The sequence below is a fragment of the Rhinoderma darwinii genome, chromosome 1, assembly GCF_050947455.1.
Source record: "Rhinoderma darwinii isolate aRhiDar2 chromosome 1, aRhiDar2.hap1, whole genome shotgun sequence".
NCBI classification, from domain to species: Eukaryota; Metazoa; Chordata; class Amphibia; order Anura; family Rhinodermatidae; genus Rhinoderma; species Rhinoderma darwinii.
In genome coordinates, this window is record NC_134687.1 from 465,744,081 (window position 1) to 465,763,616 (window position 19,536).

Here is a 19,536-nt window from a genome sequence, read left to right on the forward strand (position 1 = left end):
ACGAGCATTCTCGTCCTGTGTCGGCAACCAGTTAGGTTAGAAAAAAATTAATTAAAATATAGCTAGTGTGATGATGGTGCATGAGGTAAATGCTGACTAGTTATGCAGCAAAATAACTAATCTGCAAAAGTCATTCAGGCAACTCAGACAGCGGAAAATAGGAAGTACTATGCAAGTGCAAACTAAAACTAATGTTTCAGAAGCAGACTATAAATGGAGTTGTACCAAACCAAATCCTAGTAAAAAAATAAAAATCTCACCCATGCCAATTAACCATGGAGAACAGTTTCCTTACCCCTTCGTGACCGTGAAGACAGATCTTTGAACTACCTAAATGGATGTTCTTTTATGTTGCAACTACTTGTCACCATCTGAAACCCTTGTTATGGATAATGCATGTATGACCATCAGCTGAAACCAGCTTTAAATTGTCCAATATTATGAGTAAACTTCATTTTTAGCACTTTCGAATGTTTTGTACTTCAAGGAATTTGAAGCTACTCAAGGACAATTTCTTCCTTGGTTAAGCAGTTAGGCTGGGTTCACAGAGTTTATTGCAGGAGGAAAATCTGCCTCAAAATTCCATTTGGAATATGGAGGCAGATTTTCCTCTGCCAGCACACCGATTTTCACCCACTCCCATTAAGTGCCGCAGGCATAAAACACTGCGAAATACGCTTTATCTGCCTCCCGCTGATGTCAATGGGAGGTCAGAGGCGTAAACGCCCAAACATAAGGCATGTCCTTTTCCCATGTCCTTTTCCTCGCAGGAAAAAAAAAATGCCTCCGCCTCCCATTGAAATCAATGGGAGGCATATTTGGCCCGGTTTCCGTGTCAAAAAACTCTGAACTACACCTTATAAAAACTAGCTCAAAACAGAACATTTATGTTAAATATAACTTAAACCAGAAACGGGGGAAAAAAAAAAAAGTCTGCCGCTATACACTGCTGAAAATGCAGTTTATTGATCTGACAGACATTAAGAACATGGCAAAGTGCACCCTGTGATTGCTATGAAAAATTAAGTCTTGAAACAAAAAGTGTACATTGTGACATTTCATTTTTAACCAAATAGATAAAGCCAAGTGTTTTACAGCATACACAAAAATGTTACTAGTCATTAGGCTGAAGAACCTACTGTAAACAATTAAAAAGTCAGTGCAATTGTCATTGATGTCACGGAACTAGGGTATTTGAAATACAACTTTATTAGGATCTAAACGAAAAAGGTATGGGAATGACAGTAACAAGATTCACCACTGAATATTGTGAGGTGACTGTAGCAGTCTTAACTTAATATTGGAGATCTTAGGGAATATTTGCAGTCCCAAACAGCTAAATATGCAGGTCCAAAATACGAAGGATTTATTTAGTTCCTGTTTAACTGCCACATTCACTCCGAAGCCCATTCATCTCCTTCAGCATCCCAAAAAGATTAAGCATATGTTCTGCTCCGCTAGATAATAAAGTGGCAAACACGCTGCACCACTGACATCACAGGACAGTTGCCTATAAAACTAGACTTCTGACTCTGGGCTCCCACTTCATTCACCTCACAGATCATCATCTTCATCTGGCAGTGCTGTGGTCTGGGCAACCTAGAGGCAAGTGAAAAAAGAAATTTAACTTACGGTCTTGCCCAAGCAGTGGCATAACACTGGGGTAAAGTTCACTTCACATTAGTGAGCTACACTTATAGGTTTACCAAGATTCTTCATTTAAACTTCACGGATTTAACAGGATAGAGGTCACCTGATCAAGCTTACCTGTAGATCGATCTCATATTGTGCTGCAAGTGCAGGATCCATAACCACTTCTGGGGGTGCAAGAGCAGGCATGGCTACAAATTCAAGGTTAGGATCACCTATGAGTTTTCTGGCAAGCCAAAGGAATGGCTTTTCAAAGTTGTAGTTACTCTTTGCAGAGATATCATAGTACTAAGAAAAAAAAAAAAAAAAGAAAAAACATTCCATATTTGAGCATAGAGTATATAGCATAAACACTACTTCAAGGGACTGTCACCAACAACTCCTCCCAATCTGCAATAATCATTTAACAGCTAAACATAAACACTGATTTCGGATCTAAGTTTTATCTTTCTACTCACTTACATTCCCTCGCTAGAAGCCCAAACAGGCCATGTACTGCATGCCGGAGAGAAGCACTGAGCTTGAGTCTCTACGCTAGGATTGTTACGATACCAGAATTTGGACTTGAAATCGCCATACTACACAAAGTATCGGCATCCAATACCAAAACGATACTTTGTCAAAAGTAATAAAAAAATAAAAAGTTCTTCCATTGTAATATGAGGAGTGATGCTGAATTTAACCACCACGTGCCTCACATTAATAGTAATTAACCCCATCATGTTTCTCAGCCATAATGGGTTAGTGTGAGGTACATGATGGGGTTAATTACTATTAATATAAGGCACATGGAGGTTAAATTCATCACACCACGTACCTTACATTAAGTGAAAGAAGTTTATTTTGGGTTTTTTACAGCGTACACAAATGCAAAAATATTGTTGTGCAGATTATGGCCGTGCCAATACCAAATATGTTTATATTTTATGTATTGACTTATTTTAATGTTTATTGTAAAAAAAAAAAAAAAGGTGTATGTGTATTTTTTTTAAATTTAATATTACTTTGTGTTTACTTTATTTTTAAACTTAATGTACTGGCATATCAGATATATGCCAGTACTTTGCCTGTGTACTATATGTACACAGGCTAGTTAGGACATACCATATCTTCTATTAGGGCATACTTGGGTAAGACAGCCCAGGGTCTATTGAAGTACCCCAGTGCTGTCTGGCCATATATGTTATTTCCCTCGATCACGTCACAGGAATTACCTGTGATGCGATCCAGGGGCACCCCCCCCCCCTCATTTTCTCTGGAATGCTGCAGTCAGCTATGATCACAGAATTCAGGGAATAGCGGCCGAGATGAGGCTTCTCTGATCTCCGCCGTTAGAGCAGTGCTGCGGCTGTGTAATAGTCACTGCCCCGCTCCTAACAACTGCACGTGCAGTCAGCCCGACGAGATGCAGCTGGCGCTGCACTAATAAGCGGCAGCGCAGGCACTGAAGACAGAACATGGGTGTTTTGCACAGCGCCCGCCATGTTCTGTCTTCAGTGCTGCCGCTCAGTAGTGCAGCGCTGGCCGCATGACATCCTGACAGCACGCACTTGTCAGGACTCAGGAGCACGCAATTACTATTACACAGCCGCAGCCCCGCTCTCATACATTCATGTGTTACTATACTGAGCTGTGCGGCCGCACAGCTTAATATCGAAATACATGAAATAGAGGTATCGAACAGTTTGAGGATGCACTGTATCAAAACCGTATCGAAGTTTCAATGCATCCGTACTTTACACATCAGCATGCAGCGCTCGGCCTGTTTGCAGGTTTACAAAAGGGAATGTGAGTAGAAGGTTAGAACTTTAACTACAAGAGATGCAGATTTCGAATTTAGGAGTGTTTAGAAATGAGTCTAGTTAAATAGATTTAGTCCAAATTAGAAATGCCAATATTGCAAAAAAAAAACAAAAAAAAAAAAACAACAACCTGAAGATTCTTCTTCCTATGGAACACAATGGATTTTGCTTTAACTTTCCTGTCCTTAATGTCCACTTTGTTGCCACATAAGACTATGGGGATATTTTCACATACTCGTACAAGATCTCTATGCCAGTTGGGTACATTCTTGTATGTGACTCTTGATGTAACATCAAACATGATAATGGCACACTGAGCTAGAATGGAGAGAAAAAAAAAAAAAGTCAAAGTATTGTCAGCTAGTGTCCATTTCTATCAAAATGCAAAATCTAAACCCAATAGTAATATAAGCATTTCCAGCACATGCTCAAGTGGTGTTGCAAACAATTGCACCTTTAGGCCTCATGCCCACTTCAGGTTTTTTCTTTTGTCCAGGGTGCAATCAGTTTAACGGATAGCACCCAGACATTCATTTTAATGGAGCCACGCAAACTTTGTTGTTTTAACGGAATGGTGTGGCCATTCCTCCAGAATTAGGACAGGTCCTACTCCTGTATGTTTGAGAGACCAGACTGGCCTTTTAATTGATTTGGGCCGCAAAACAGACCGCACACGGATGGCTTCACGGATCAGTCATTAACAGCTGTACGATGGCCAACAAAAGTGTGCATGAGGCCTTAAGCAAAACTGCTTGTTAAAGGGGGTTGAGTTATTTAAAAAAAATTGGCCAAGTTAGGAGGGTTTAAAAATAAATAAACCATTCCTCACCAATCTCAGCGCTGCCATCTTGCAGCTGTTTGTTGACATAGCTGCAGCTATGATGTGCCCATATACCAATGTGATCGCTGCAGTAAAGTGCTGACAGTGATTGTGCCATATTACCCACCGAGACCAGTGTTTGGCTGCAGCGATCAGGTGGGTATACAAGCACATCGCCGCTTGAGTTCTGTCAATACACAGCAGAGGCTCTGCAACGACTGGGGATGTGAGCAATGTTTTTTTTTTATTGCATACCTCCTTCCATGGCCAATTTTTTAAACTGAAAGAAAGATCACAATAAAGCGGTTTAAAAATTAACATGCCCAATAGACATTTTAAGCCTATTTTACTGTCCCCCACTGGTCTTGGTTTATATGCTACCAGCAATGTGCTGTACCAGCAATAACTACAGCAGTCAGATGTTGCACATACTCTTAAAACATCACACCTTGTGTAAATGAAGACTAGCAAGGGCTAGAAGAGGAGAGTACTAATAGCTTTGTTATTTTAGAACATTTGCTGCTCTTGTCTCGCCTCTGAACTCCAACAACCCTTTTGTCTGATCACCACAATGTAACCTATGGCTAATATAGTGGATAAAATACAACAGCCAAAACGAAAATGCTTCATGTGAACAGGGGTTATCCAGTCTTAAAAATTGATGGCCTACTGTCAAGTTAGTTTGGGGTCCAACTCCCAGGACCCCCCACTCTGATCAGCTGTTTTGGAGGTGCTGCAGGTCTTGTACGAGCGTGGCTTTCTGTTCATGCTCACTGAATTATCGCACTTGTAGCAGTGGTTCACAGTCTTACAGCCTTCTACTCTTCTATGGGAGAAAGCCATCTACAAGTGTGTCAGCAATTCAGTGAGTGTAGAAATGAAGCAGCCCTTGTATGAGGGCCTTTCCTTGGGATAGGCCATCAACTTTAGATCGTGAGGGCTTAACTCTTGGCAGCTCCACCAATAAGTTGTTTAATGGGTTGCAACACTTGTAATGGTAAAGGAAACCATGCAAACATTTGTAGCGACTGCAAGTTATTGCACCACTGTCCAATCCTACCTTGCACAGCCACTACAAACCTGAGGGTATGTGCACACAAAATAAAAAAAAAAAAAAAAGGTCTGAAAATAAAGAGCTGTTTAAAGTCTGGAAATCCGGAGCTGGTTTCCCTTAGCCTCTCACGATTTTTGCTGCGTTTTGGGAGCGGTTTATCTAAAGACTCAATGAAAAACTGCTCTAAAAACATCCCAAGAAGTGACATGCACTTTCACAGGTGTCTTTACGTGCAATTTTTGGGAAAAAAGTTTAAAAAAAACGCCATCTGAACAGAAAGCTGTATTTCCCATTGAAATCAATAGGCAGATGCTTTGAGGTGTAAACACCCAGGAATACTCTTGAAAACACTCAGTGTGAACAAACTCTAACAGCAAAGTACGAACGAAAAAAATAAAGTAAATAATGAAGAGGCATGAGTGATGCGGGCCCCTTCAAAAGGCTGATCGGCAGGAGGAGGTGCTTATCCTATGGAAAGGTAGTCCGTTTTAGAAGCCCAGATCCCTTTGGCATGAAAAGCAGTAGCTTTTCTCCTATGTTAAAGGGGATGGTGTCATGATTTTTATTATACTGCTTTTAATAAAACAAAAATTGTATTTATTAGTGTTGCCACGTTCTAATTTTTACGGTGTTCAAACTTTACTTCTCTAAGGGGGCTGCCATTTTTTTTCATCTCCGTGTCGATTAAGGACACATACAGAGATGGAATACGGCACATACAACCCCATAGGGAATGCGAACGGGAGCCGCTCCATTCTCAGAAGCGTACGCCGTCTGTGTGGGAACGGCGTATGCGCTGCTCCCACAGTCTAAAACTAAGCTTGTTCGCAGAGAGAAATCCGGCACCATTTTCATGTGGACCGGAAGCCGCTGCCGGAGAGTAAGAAGACTCCCGGCCATATGTGCAGGCGCAAGGAATAGGAGCGTAGAACAGCAGAGGCTGCGGCAGGTAATTTATGTTAGTGTATGTGGTGTGTATTATGTCCGTGTGATACTGTCTGCTGAGCCCTGTATCTAATCCTCCTACACTGAGCAGTCACTCAGAAAATGGCAGTGCACAGTGTAGGAGGTTTGAAGATTCAAGCCCTTCCTTCTCTGGGCACTAGCCAGAAGAAGGGGGGGGGGGGATTGTGTGAGGACACGAGAGTGTCCACCCCAAAATTGCAGCATAAGTCAATGAGGTTGCTTTACCACAGTGACCATGCTGCAATTTTGGGAACTGCTCCCTCTAGTGCTCAGCACAAGGAATTATTATAAATTAGGAAATATTATAAATTAGATTCTGACTTGTGAAAAAATTAACAATGTGTAATCACTCAAATACTAATTGTTTAAAGGGAATGTGTCACTAAAATGTTTATTTTTTTTTTTTCAGTTAGAGGGCAAGAATTATCTGGGCCACTACCTAGATTGCCTGTAATGCTAATTATTAATGTTGCAGCTTTTTACAGAACCACTCAAGCTCATGTGACAAGCTTCCCTGGAGCTTATAGCTTTACGTTGGGTAGACCGTGGAAAAAATAGCAGCAAAATACACATGTAACAGTTTTATCACTTACATTGAAAGACGTAAAACCCACATCAGAAGTGGACATGCTGCAGATTTTAATTTGCAATGTAGGTCCATTTCAGCAGGTGGATAAGATTTGTTAAAATCTCATCTACATCGATGAAACTAATTCACTGGATTTTGTGCCCATAGCCAAGTATTTCCACTAAGTGTGTACCCAGACTTCGTGCTAATAGACTACTGAATTTAAGGGGTTGTACGGTTTCCAATTAGTCATTTATTTGCATAATTAATTTGAGGCATTAAAACAAAGTATATTGGGAGGTCGTATATCTTAATTATACAAAAATAACTTGAAGCCGGACAGCCCATTTAATGCATCACAATGACTCAGAATACAGCACCCACAGTATCTGGATCACGGGATATTCCCTTCAGACGGGATAAAAATTGTGGCATGCTCCAACACCACATTAGAGTATTCTGTACTAGTGGAGGTACAATGACAGCAAGACAGATGTGCTTTGTGATCTGGAAATGCCATAAATGCCTCTTGCCTGAATAATTATTAAACAATCTTGTTCTAAGACGTAAAGTCTGGTTACATCAAAAGAGTCACTCTACCTTATTAAATATTAATAGGACTGTTAAATGCATACCCTGAATGTAGTAACCATCACGAAGACCGCCAAACTTCTCCTGTCCAGCAGTATCCCATACGTTGAATTTAATAGGACCTCTGTTGGTATGGAACACCAGTGGGTGAACTTCAACACCAAGCGTGGCTAGAGAAGAAAGGAGGAAGAAGATAAGTATTTTATTATAAAAAGGGGCACTGAATGTTACTCTTGTACCAGGGGAGTGGTTGAAAATTACACTTACACTACAAATATTGTAGAGCTAATCTAGCTGTGCAAACAGTACTTTCAATCTGTAGGCATGTAACGTAAAAAAAAAGCTCCCGTGTAAGGCTACAGAACTAATTTATTTAAGAACTATACAATTACCACATACTAAAGCATTCATCACCTATACACTGGTTAGGTGATAGACCCCTTAATCTAACATTTGACCACAGGTACCCATACCCCCAGTCAAATAACAGCAAGGAGTATTAAAGGGGCTGCGTGGCAAAACTTAGCGGCATCTTCACTGCAGTACGAGATTACACGTGCTAATATACAGTTCGGTCTCCTGTGCTGATTCGGAGATTGTCATCGGTTTCTATAGCGCTGCCGGGTGACCAGAAGTCTAGTTGCACAGACTTCTATGATGACTACACGACTCACATGACCATCCTCGCTGTACTCTATGTACAAGCAGTAGCGCATAGAGTATGGAGAACCTCGGTATCAAAAAAAAAAAATCGCAATACTAAACAAAGTATCGGTATCGAAGTCCAAATTCTGCTATCGTGGCAACCCTACTGCATGGCTAAAGGCTTTTAGATGAGATGCCTTGTTTCCTAGGCCTCGGTTCTCACATAAAGAATGAGTCTATGCTAGCGTGTACAGTAAACCAGCCTACTTAGCACCCAATTCTAGGAAGAATAATTACAATGTATGGCTATATTCACACTGAGTTTGGTGCAGGAGGAAAATTCCTCCTGCAAAAACTGCTCCAGACGGTTTTTGCACAGTGGTTTGACAAAAACTCGTCAAAACACTAGTCGGGGCGTTTTTTCCCCCCTCTTTCTGACTAATTGAAATGGGTTTTTTGAGGCTGAAACCGCCTCAAGATGGGTCATGACGCTTTACCGCGACACTTTTTTTACTCGCGGTAAAAAAAAAAAAACTCGTCCAACTCCCATTGAAATCAATGGGAGGCATTTTCGGGCGGTTTGACGTTTTGCGGCGCTGTTTCCGCGTCAAAAAACTCAGTGTGAACAGGGCCTATCTGGCACCGACAACCAAATAGCGGCACAGTACTGCAATGAAGATGCTGCAAAGAGACTTCCATTAGAAAATGCAAGATGGTATAAAGCTTAGAGAACCTAGTTCTTATTTAGAAAATACTTATACATGAGTTTATACATCAAATTGTGATCTAAGATTTAGTGCCATATAATGCTTTTCCTCTACAGAAACAATGAATGAGGTCTCCCTTCACGCAAGATCAGTCTGATCTCCCTTCACGCAAGATCAGTCTGATCTCCCTTCACGCAAGATCAGTCTGATCTCCCTTCACGCAAGATCAGTCTGATCTCCCTTCACGCAAGATCAGTCTGATCTCCCTTCACGCAAGATCAGTCTGATCTCCCTTCACGCTGCTCCATATTGTCAACCACCATCACTCAGCAGTTCACAGTACTGCAGCCTTCTCCCATTCAAATGAATGGAAGAAAACACTCTGTACCGCTACTATGAGTGACGGCGTTCGACAGTATGGAGCATTAAAAGGAATGAAGGGGTGCATATTAGCACTTCCAAATAACTGATAAGCGGGGCGCAGAGTTAGAACCCACCGATCGGAAGTGTTACAGCCTATCCTCAGGAAAGGCCATCAATTGTATCTCTCCGTCTATATTCCCTTCAGGTTTTAGTTGTATGTAGGCCAGAATAGCACAACTACTACGCTATTCGCACCTGTGGAAAGAACTGACAGATCCATTACAATACAACATGACATGTCACGTCTGATCTGTCATGGCTGCTCGAATAACCAGTTTTTTCCTGTGTTAAAAAATACCAACATTTACACGAATGTAGGACAGATCTCATGTTAAAGGGGTAATCCCAGAAACGACTATCACCTATATAGAGGAAAGGTAATATGTCTGATCGCTGGGATTCTCTGATCACTAAAAGAGTAACCCTGAGCCACAATTCATGAATGCAGTTAAAGGGGTTGTCCAACTTCTGAGCTAACAACCAGATAGGTCATCGGTATATCATCGGTGCGGAACCAACACCCGGACCGATAAGTCGTTCCAGTGGCCTGCGGGCACTGGATTTTGTGGCACAATGCATGTACAGAGCCCGGAAGCAGTTTGCTCCGTGCATAGCGGCAGTGCTGCTCATTCACTTGAATAGGAGCAGAGCTGCAGTACTGCGGTTCGGCCGCCAATCCGTGGCCAGAGCAAACTGCTTCAGACTTGTACGTCTGGTGCACGGAGGCACCGGACCAGCTGATCTGTGCAGGGCCCGGGTGTTAGACCCCCACAGATCATGTACTGATAGTTGTCAGAAGCTGGAAAACCCCTTTAAGAGAACTTTGAAATGTCTGAGTGCTTTCTGCCGCTCTACTCAGTCAGACCCATAGACATTGACTGGAACAGTAGGGTGCATGCTTGCCTTCTACTCCATTCAAGCTCCTCCTCATTGCAAGGAGTGAGCAACAGATTCGTTTTTAATCACATGGCGAAAAAGTTTTATGTAAATGCACACAGTGCATCTGCCATGCTATTGAGCCACAGCAACCGTAGATGTTTAAGATCACTCTAGTTAGAACTCAAGAAAAAGCAGTTCAGCTTACCTACGTATTTCTTCTCAAATTCACCAGTCAAGTGACGTTTTACAAAGGTTGTTTTGCCAGTACCACCATCACCAACCAAAACAAGCTGTAACATGAAACAGACTAAGTTAATACAGGCACTGGGCAGTTTAATCAAAATAATAAAACGAACATTACTTTTACCTTAAACTGGACCTGAGGCTCTCCTTGGGCTGCCATGGTTTATTTCTGGAAAAGAAAACAAGTGCATGACATTCAGGTTGATTGAGTCAGCAACATGAGAAGCAGCATTGAGACCTTTATAATGGGCCACTCATCCCCCAAAGCAGACAGCCTGAGGCCTCATTCATAAAAACAGAGGGTGTTCATCACACCACCCCCTAACATACACCCACTGCCATGTGGATGGCAAAAAAAAGAAGCTTTATGCAAAGGTCTTATGCTGTCCCCATTTCTATGGCAGGTCCCATTGAGTCTAATCAGAAAATTAAAAGGACCAGATACATTTAGACCGTAATCACCCACGCAGAATTTTACAGCCAGACATCAAAATCCTCTCCTCACTTCATCTCCAGTTATAAAAGCTTTTAACACTGCAAACGTCCGTCCGATACACCCGGCTGTTTATCTAGACCTAAAAAGTACATATAAAGCTGAACAGACGAGCGCCAACGTGATACTGACAACTTCAATCGGACAAAAAAACCGACCCACGTGACCACACGCCGCAGAGCTCCACGTTTATAAAGGCGGAAATGAAGACTAGTCGGAGATACAGAGGAAAGTAGAAGTATCCGACACAAAGAACAAACCGAAAGTTATAGAAATAACGCCCAAATGCAGAGATCAATACGGAAGAGCTACAAGGAGGCTTCATCCCGCGGCCAGACAAGCGGTCTACTGGGAGGAACACTCCCGCAATGCAATGAAACATGTGGAAGACAAGCGAGCACTAATGGCGGATGCGCGCTTCCTGTTCACTTCCCCGTCCCAGGCCTAAACACCCCGGTCTGCCCATATTACACGTTCCTATTGTTCCTCTCGGTACACATGGTAAGACTAGTGCAAACTAAGCGCCCACACATAGGAGCGGTGTCGGAAGATACAGGCAGGCGGCTGCCAGATAATGCAGAGTCACGGGCAGAGGAGGCGGTAGGGAAACGAGGGGAGGCGAACCGTGTGCGGCGAGGCCTGTAATATTCGTGGATCCCAAACAACGGGCCTGGCAACCTCCTAGTACATAACCCATCTCAGAGACCACCACAACACCGGCCACAGTATAAGAGAAGTACCATGAAGGAAAAAGCGCGCCAACCGTACTCTTTCCCGCCCCCTATCAGGGACCATACGCCGCCACCCGGTCCCGTTTAACTCACCAAAGGGGATCCCTCCCAGATCTATGCCAATTAAATAGATAAAGATTAGACCGCTACTTCACGTAACGGGCTAACTGTAAGGCAAAGGATGGCAGGGATAAGCGGCGGATGGAGCAGCGAGGCTGTGTGATGTCTCCAGCAGTACAGCTCTCACCTTCCAGAAGCGTCTGTGAGGCAGCGAAAGAAAATGGCGGAAGCGGGATTCAAATAGCAGGGCGCGCACTAGGAGGGAGGGACAATCACGTGGGAGGGGGGTTGACGTCACTGCAGCCAGCACTGCGGCGCGCTGGATACAAAAGGGCGGGAAAGTTTTGTTCGAAACACAAGAGGCTGTAATTTGTAAGTTCCAGAAAGAACCGACGAAGAACGTCTGTATGTCCATGATGTACTGCTTAGGGTTCATAGCTTTACAGTTGAGTTCTAGTTTTACTACAGTCCTTGAACAATTATTGTGTCTCATATGCCCAGCTGATAAATAAAATTCCATAAGCATTATAAAGGCCCTTTTACACTGGACAATTATCGGGCAAATGAGCGTTCACAATAATTGCCCTGTGTAAACAGCAACGATCAACCTGTGAACGAGGAAACGCTCGTTCATCAGCTGATCGGAATGTTTTAAATACTGAAACCTATCGTTGTCGGCAGGGCATCTCCCTGTGTAAACAGGGAGACGTGCTGCCAACATAATAATGTATGGTGATGAGTAACGACCGCTCGTCCCCATCCATAGCTCCTTGATACTGTCTCCTTGATCGTTGCTCGTTTACATGGCCTACGTCGGGCCGTGTAAGAGGACCTTTAGGCTGTGTTTACCTCGGAGGCTCCATTAGGGTGCAGTCACATGAGGCAGATGTTGCTGAAATTTCTGTGACTGAATACCAGTTCCATTCATCTGAATAAATCTATGCACCTGCTGCAGAAACAACCCCAGTCAGATAAAATTTCTGCAATCTGTCGCGTATAATTGCACCCAAAGGAGCCTCCGTTACAGATTCGGTGAGAAATAGCGGACACCATGACAGGAACCTGACCGAACCTATTTACCCCTTGCCAACATTTGATGTAACTACCTAATGGGCGGCAAGGGGATCCCACAGTTTGACATACAGTTACGGCAAGCTGATGGCGCTGGCTCAGTAGCTGAGTCCGCACCATCAGCTGCCGGTGTTAATTGTACAGTCTGGGCCAAAAGTTTTTAGACTGAGGCAAATTTAGTTTTTCACCAAGTCTGCTGCATCAGTTTTTATAGTGGCAATTTGCAGTAACTCTAGATTGTTATGAAGATTAATCAGATGAATTGCAAAGTTATTCCTTGCCAAGAAAATTAACTTAATCACAAAAACCCATTTTCCACTGCAATTCAGCTATGCCACATAATGACCTGCTAACATAATTTCAGTGATATTCTCGTTAGCCCAGGAGAAACTGTTAACAAGGTCAAGGCAGCTCATATCACTCTGTCATGCTGATTGAATTATAAGAGCAGACTGGTTGCTTTAAAAGGGGGATGGTGCTTAATATCATTGTCTCCTTCTGTTAACCATGGTTACCTCCAAAGTAGGGATGCACGATGCATCGAAACTTCGATACTCTGCATCCCCAAACGGTTCGATACCGTTATTTCATGTATTTCGATACTTGCTGTGCGACCGCACAGCTAAGTATACTAACACATGAATGTATGAGAGTGGGGCTGCGGCTATGTGATACAGTCATTGCTGCGCTCCGGAGTCCTGATAACAAGTGCGCGGAGTCAGGATGATGCAATGCGACCGGCACTGCACTAATGAGCGGCGGCACTGAAAACAGAACATGGCGGACGCACTGCAAAACACCCCCATGTTCTGCCTTCAGTGCCTGAACTGCCGCTCATTAGTGCAGCGCCGGCCGCATCTCCTCATGCTGACCGCGCACGCACTTCCTGTCAGCAGCTGGGAAATGACTGTATTACACAGCCGCAGCCCCGCTGGCGGAGATCAGAGAAACATCTTATCTACGCTGTTATTCCCGTGAATGCTGCGATCACAGCGGACTGCAGCATTCAGGGGAAAATGAGAAGGGAGAATGCCCCTTGGATCGCGTCACAAGGAATTCCTGTGGCGCGATTGAGGGACATACCATATATGGGCAGACAGCCCAGGGTCCATTGAAGGACCCCAGGGCTGTCCTACCATATTTCCTGTTGTTAGGGCATACTTAGGTATGCCCTAACAACTGCCTGTGTACTATCAGTGCACAGGCTAATGTACTGTGATATAGATATATGCCAGTACATTAAAGTTTAAAAAATAAAGTAAAAACATAAAGTAATGTTAAATAAAAATAAATACACATACACCTTTTTTACAATATACATTAAAATAAGTCTCAATACATAAAATATACACATTCAGTATTGGCGCGGCCGTAATAACCTGCACAACTATTTTTTTGCATCATTTATGATGTGTACGCTGTAAAAAAATAAAATAAAAACTGCTTTCTATCACTTATTGTGGGGCACAAGGTGTGATGAATTTAACCTCCATGTTCCTCACATTAATAGTAATTAACCCCATCATATACCTTACATATTAACCCATTATGACTGAGAAACATGATGGGGTTAATTACAATTAATGTGAGGCACATTCAAAATTCATCATCACACCTCGCGCCTCACATCAGAAAATGGAAGAACTTTTTTTTTTATTACTGTTGGCAAAGTATTGAATTGGTATCGAAATTGCAATACTAAATGAAGTATCGGTATCGAAGTCCAAATTCTGGTATCGTGACATCCCTACTCCAAAGAAACACGTGCAGTCATCATTGCTTTGCATCAAAAGGGCTTTACAGGCAAGGACATTGCTGCTTGTAAGATTGTCTCTAAATCAACCATTTATCGGAATATCAATAACTTTAAGGCGAGAGCTTCAATTGCAGAGAAGAAGGCTTCAGGGCGCCCAAGAATGTCCAGCAAGTGCCAGGACCGTCTCCTAAAAAGTATTCTGCTACGGGATCGGTTCAACACCAGTACAGAGCTTGTTCAGGAATGGCAGCAGGCAGGTGTCAGTTCATCTGCACGCAAAGTGAGGCGAAAGCTTTTGGAGGGTGGACTGGTGTCAAGAAGGGCATCAAAGAAGCCACTCCTCTCCAAGGACAGACTGACATTCAAAAAGTATAGGGATTGGACTATAGAGGAATGGAGTATAGTTATTTTGACTGATGAAGATTGTTTGGGACATCTGGAAGAATGATTGTCCGGAGAAGAAAAGGTGAGTGGTACCATGAGTCCTGTGTCATTCCAACAGTAAATCTATATATACTTGGTATCGCTGCATGAGTAACGACGATCTATAACAATTTCACGTTGTATATCCCGCGCAGTAAACATGGGAATAAAATGAATAAAAAAAACAGCGCCAGGATTTCTTCTTTTTAGTCATCCCGCCAAAAAAAAAATAGAATAAAAAGTGCCAAAGAAGTTGCATGTACCCCATAATAGTACCAATAAAAACGAAAACTTGTCCCGCAAAAAGCAAGTAGTTACACAGCTCAGTTGACGGAAAAATAAAAAGTTATGGCTCTCAGAATGACCGCCGATTAGCCTTTTCACGGCGGTCATTAATGGGCTTTATTCTACAGCGCCGCTATTCCACGGCGCTGCATTAGAATAAAGTAAACAGAGCAGGGAGCCGTCAAATCTCCCTGCTTTCAGCTGCCAGAGGCAGTTGAGGGCTGGGGGCGTCCCTGCTCGACTGGGTGAGATCGATATAAGTATCGATCTCACCCGTTTAACCCTTCAGATGCGGTGCTCAATAGCGTGCACCGCATCTGAGTGGTTATGGAGAGAGGGAGGGAGCTCCCTCTCATCCCACTGACACCTGGCGATAAGATCGCCGAGTGTCTGTGTCTGTGATGGCAGCCGGGGGCCTAATAAAGGCCCCCTGGTCTGCCTGTAGTGTATGCCTGCTAGGCTATGCCAGAGGCATGACCTAGCAGATGCCTGTCCGTTTTAAACGGACAGGCAGTGATACACTGCAATACAAAAGTATTGCAGTGTATTATAAAAGAGATCGGATGATCGCATATGAAAGTCCCCTAGTAGGACAAGTAAAAAAAAAAAGTTGAATAAAGTTAATAAAAAAAAAATGTGATAAAAAGATAAAAAAAAACCACTTTTTCCCTTTACAAAATGCTTTACTATTAAAAAAACACAATTTGGTATCGCCGCGTCCGTAACGACCCCGACTATAAAGCTGTTACATTATTTAACCCGCACGGTAAACGCTGTAAAAAATAAAATAAAAAACAGTTGTTCTTAGAGACCTTTAAAAAACCGGGATAACCGTCTTCTGCCGCTGCTTCGCTTCTGACTCTCCGCAAAGGGGAATCGACAGTAGGAGAGTATGCCATGCAGTTCCGTACTTTGGCAGCGGAGCTTGCCTGCAATACCGAGGCCTTGGTTGCAATCTTCTTGCAGGGATTAACCCCTCAAATCCAACATGAACTGGCGGGTCGTGATCTCCCATCTTCCTTGGATGCTCTGATTCTTCTGGCTGCACGGACCTACATGAGGTTCCAAAAACGCGCCCAGGAAGTTCGTCAAGAAAGAAGGTCCTACAGACTGGTGCCTAATCTCCAGAGACCTCTGCTACCCCCTTCGGTTGTTGTCCCTGAAAAACCTATGCAGGTGCACAGAGTTAGACTGTCTGACCAGGAGCGACAGAGCAGATGTTCTTCTGGCCTATCTTTGTACTGTGGCCACAAGGGTCATTTTGTGCTTCAATGTCCCCTGAAGCCGGGAAACTCCAGCACCTAGGGTTGATAGGATAGACTACCCTTAGGTGGACCGACGCCTTCTGCAAAATTCTCTCCCAAATTATCGATTCCTGTGACAATCTCCTCAGGTGAAGAATCACACTCTGTTTCCACTTATCTGGACTCTGGAGCGGCTGCGAACTTCATCCATCAGGCTTTAATATACCGTCTCCACTTGCCCACGACTCCTCTGGAGAAACCTTTAGCAATTTCTTCTGTGAATTGTCAACCTCTGCGATATCCAATCTTGTCCATCACAGAGCTTTTGAAGTTGCAAGTGGGTGTTCTACACTCAGAACAAATAGCTTTTTATGTTTTGCCTAAAGCTATTAAGCCTATTCAGCTGGGCTTACCATGGCTTCGCCAACAAACTCCTGTCCTCGACTGAAATTCCGGAGAGGTTCTCCAGTGGGGATCTCGATGTTAACACTGCTGCCTTCCTCAGGTTCGTTCTGTCTAGATTCCTCAGTCACTCTCTGGTCTGCTTTCACAGTATGCCTGTTTTGCGGATGTCTTCAGCAAGAAGGAGGTCCTGTCTCCCCATTGTCCCTACGATTGTCCAATTTAATTGCTCCCTGAAGCTTCACCCACACGTGGACGAGTTTATCCTCTTCTTGCTCGAAACCCAAGCCATGTCAGCATACATCAAGGAGAACCTCAAGTGGGGGTTTATCATGATATCTACTTCTCCAGCCGGAGCCAGATTCTTCTTCGTAGAAAAGAAAGTTGAATCTCTCCGGCCTTGTATTGACTATTGTGGTTTAAACCAAATCACTGTCAAGAACAAGTACCCCTTGCCGCTAATCTCTGAGCTCTTCAACAGAATTTGTGGGACTAAGATTTTCACAAAGCTGGATCTACACGGGGCTTATAACTTGATCTGTATCCGCAAAGGTGACAATGGAAAACCGCATTTAACACCCGGGGCGCTCACTACGAATATCTTGTGATGCCCTTTGGATGGTGTAACGCACTAGCTGTGTTCCAGGAATTTGTAAGCGACATCTTCCGGAATCTACTGTATGTCTGTGTGGTGGTATATCTAGACAATATCTTGACTTTTTCACCAATATCTGAAGACTCACCGGAAGCATGTTGGCCAAGTCCTGACACGGTTAAGGGGTAACAACCTCTACGCCAAACTTGAAAGTGCGTATTTGAAAGGAAATCCTTGCCCTTTTTGGGCTATATAATCTCAGATCGTGGACTCCAGATGGATCCAGAGAAAGTGAAGTACATCTTAGAGCGGCCACGTCCTCAAGGTCTCCGTCATACAGAGATTTCTTGGCTTCGCAAATTTCTATCGCCAGTTCATCCCAAACTTCACTTCACTTCTTGCTCCTATCACTGCTCTCACCAAGATGGGAGTGAACGTTAAAGTCTTGACCCCTGAGGCAGAGTCGGAATTCTCCAACCTCAATAGAGCATTCACTTCTGCCTCCGTTCTTCACCATCTTAAAGTGTGTCCTGGCAATTCTCATTGGAGGTTGACGCTTTTTCCATTGTGCTTCAGCGCTTCTCTTGAATCTCCAAGGGTAAGGCGGTATCCTGTGGCTTTTTCTCAAAACGTTTTTCTCCTGTAGAACAAAGCTACTCCATTGGGGACTGTGAGTTACTGGCCGTCAAATTAGCCTTATAAGAGTGGAGGCGTTTGCTAATGAGGGCTGCTCACCCTATTGTCATCTACAGGGGTGGGGAACCTTTTTTCGGCCAAGGGCCATTTGGATATTTATAACATCATTCGCAGGCCATACAAAATTATCAACTTAAAAATGAGTCTGCTATATTTGGTCAAACATTTAATTAACTTACCCCTAATGTGATGGCTGGAACTGCTTCTCTTTGGTGAGGTTTGCGACTCACACCTATCTCTAGAACGGGGCCCTCTAAACGCCGCTCAACCTGTCTGGGTTATGGCTGATTTCCAACCATGAAGAAGAAAACAGCGTAGCTCGCTGGGCTATGCTATTTCCGTAATCCTATAGTAGCAAATAGCAGTTACGGAAGCAGCGTAGCATGCGAGTTATGCTGTTTCCGTAACTACTATTCAGTTCCATGGGACCTACAGAAATAGCGTAGCTCAGCAAGCTACGTTGTTTTCTTCTTCATGGTCGGAAATCACACTAGTCAGCCACAACACAAAGAGGTAGAATGGGGTTTAGGGGGCCCCGTTCTAGAGATAGATCTGGCAACCAGAGGACCTCCATCGATCTGACATTTATCACATATCCTGTGGATATATCATAAATGTCCTTGATGGAAAAGTCACCTGACATCACTTCATGCTTTTAGGATAGGTCCTATCCTATATCTACACTACAGCTAAATTTCTACATTTAGGCCTCCGCTATGTTTTGAAATTTTAGGTCAGGAGGTGGGCAGATGGAGCCAAGTACCGTCATTTACTACTAGTGAATGAGGATGCGGCTTTCTGAGTGAGGAGGTCAGTGCGAACCCGCTCGGGAGTGGACCAGTCAGGTGACTCAGGTCAGGAGACTGCACTGGTCCACTCCTGGGCCGGGACGCACTGGCCTCACTCAGACCACCACCATACTTTGCTCAGACCGCCGCCCTCTTCCTGCTCCAAAATGTGAGTGAGTAGTCCAGACGGAGTCAAAGAGGGAATGACACGGTGGCAGCGGCGGTCAGAGTGAGGTCGGTGCGTGCTGTGACCGGAGTGGACCAGTCCAGTCATCCGACCTCACGTCACTGACGTGAGGTCAGGTGACTCAGGTCAGGTGACTGGACTGTGCCGGCCCGGGAGTGGACCAGTCTGGTCACCTGACCTCTTGTCACTGACTCAGGTCAGGTCAGCGCACTGGTCCACTCTTGGGCCGGCATGCACCGACCCCACTCAGACCGCCTCCGCCATACTTGGCTCCATCAACAGTTCTCCTGGTCCTAAATGTGAGTGAGTAGGGTGGACTGAGCCAAGTAGCGAATGACATGGCGGCAGCGTGGTTTGAGTGATGTCGGGCCGGACTAAATGATCTCACAGGCCTTATACGGCCCACGGGTCGGACGTTCCCCACCCCTGATCTACACTGACCACAAGAACCTCACTT

General features: G+C 44.0%; 1 protein-coding gene across 2 annotated transcripts; it reads right to left on the reverse strand.

Annotated features, from left to right (window-relative positions):
* Positions 1–1,193: 1,193 nt before the first annotated feature.
* On the reverse strand, positions 1,194–11,910 carry RAN (RAN, member RAS oncogene family). Of its 2 annotated transcripts, none has more exons than XM_075833168.1 (7): positions 11,820–11,910; positions 10,473–10,517; positions 10,311–10,395; positions 7,496–7,621; positions 3,583–3,770; positions 1,768–1,938; positions 1,194–1,599 (listed from the first exon to the last, which is right to left on the reverse strand). In XM_075833168.1, the coding sequence occupies exons 2-7, from the start codon at positions 10,506–10,508 to the stop codon at positions 1,555–1,557; spliced, it is 651 nt and encodes a 216-aa protein (XP_075689283.1). In that variant the 5' UTR covers positions 10,509–10,517; positions 11,820–11,910; the 3' UTR covers positions 1,194–1,554. The 2 variants fall into 2 exon arrangements, with proteins under 2 accessions (XP_075689283.1, XP_075689290.1); XM_075833175.1 differs by lacking the exon at positions 11,820–11,910 and adding an exon at positions 11,666–11,813.
* Between the last annotated feature and the right edge of the window lie 7,626 nt (positions 11,911–19,536).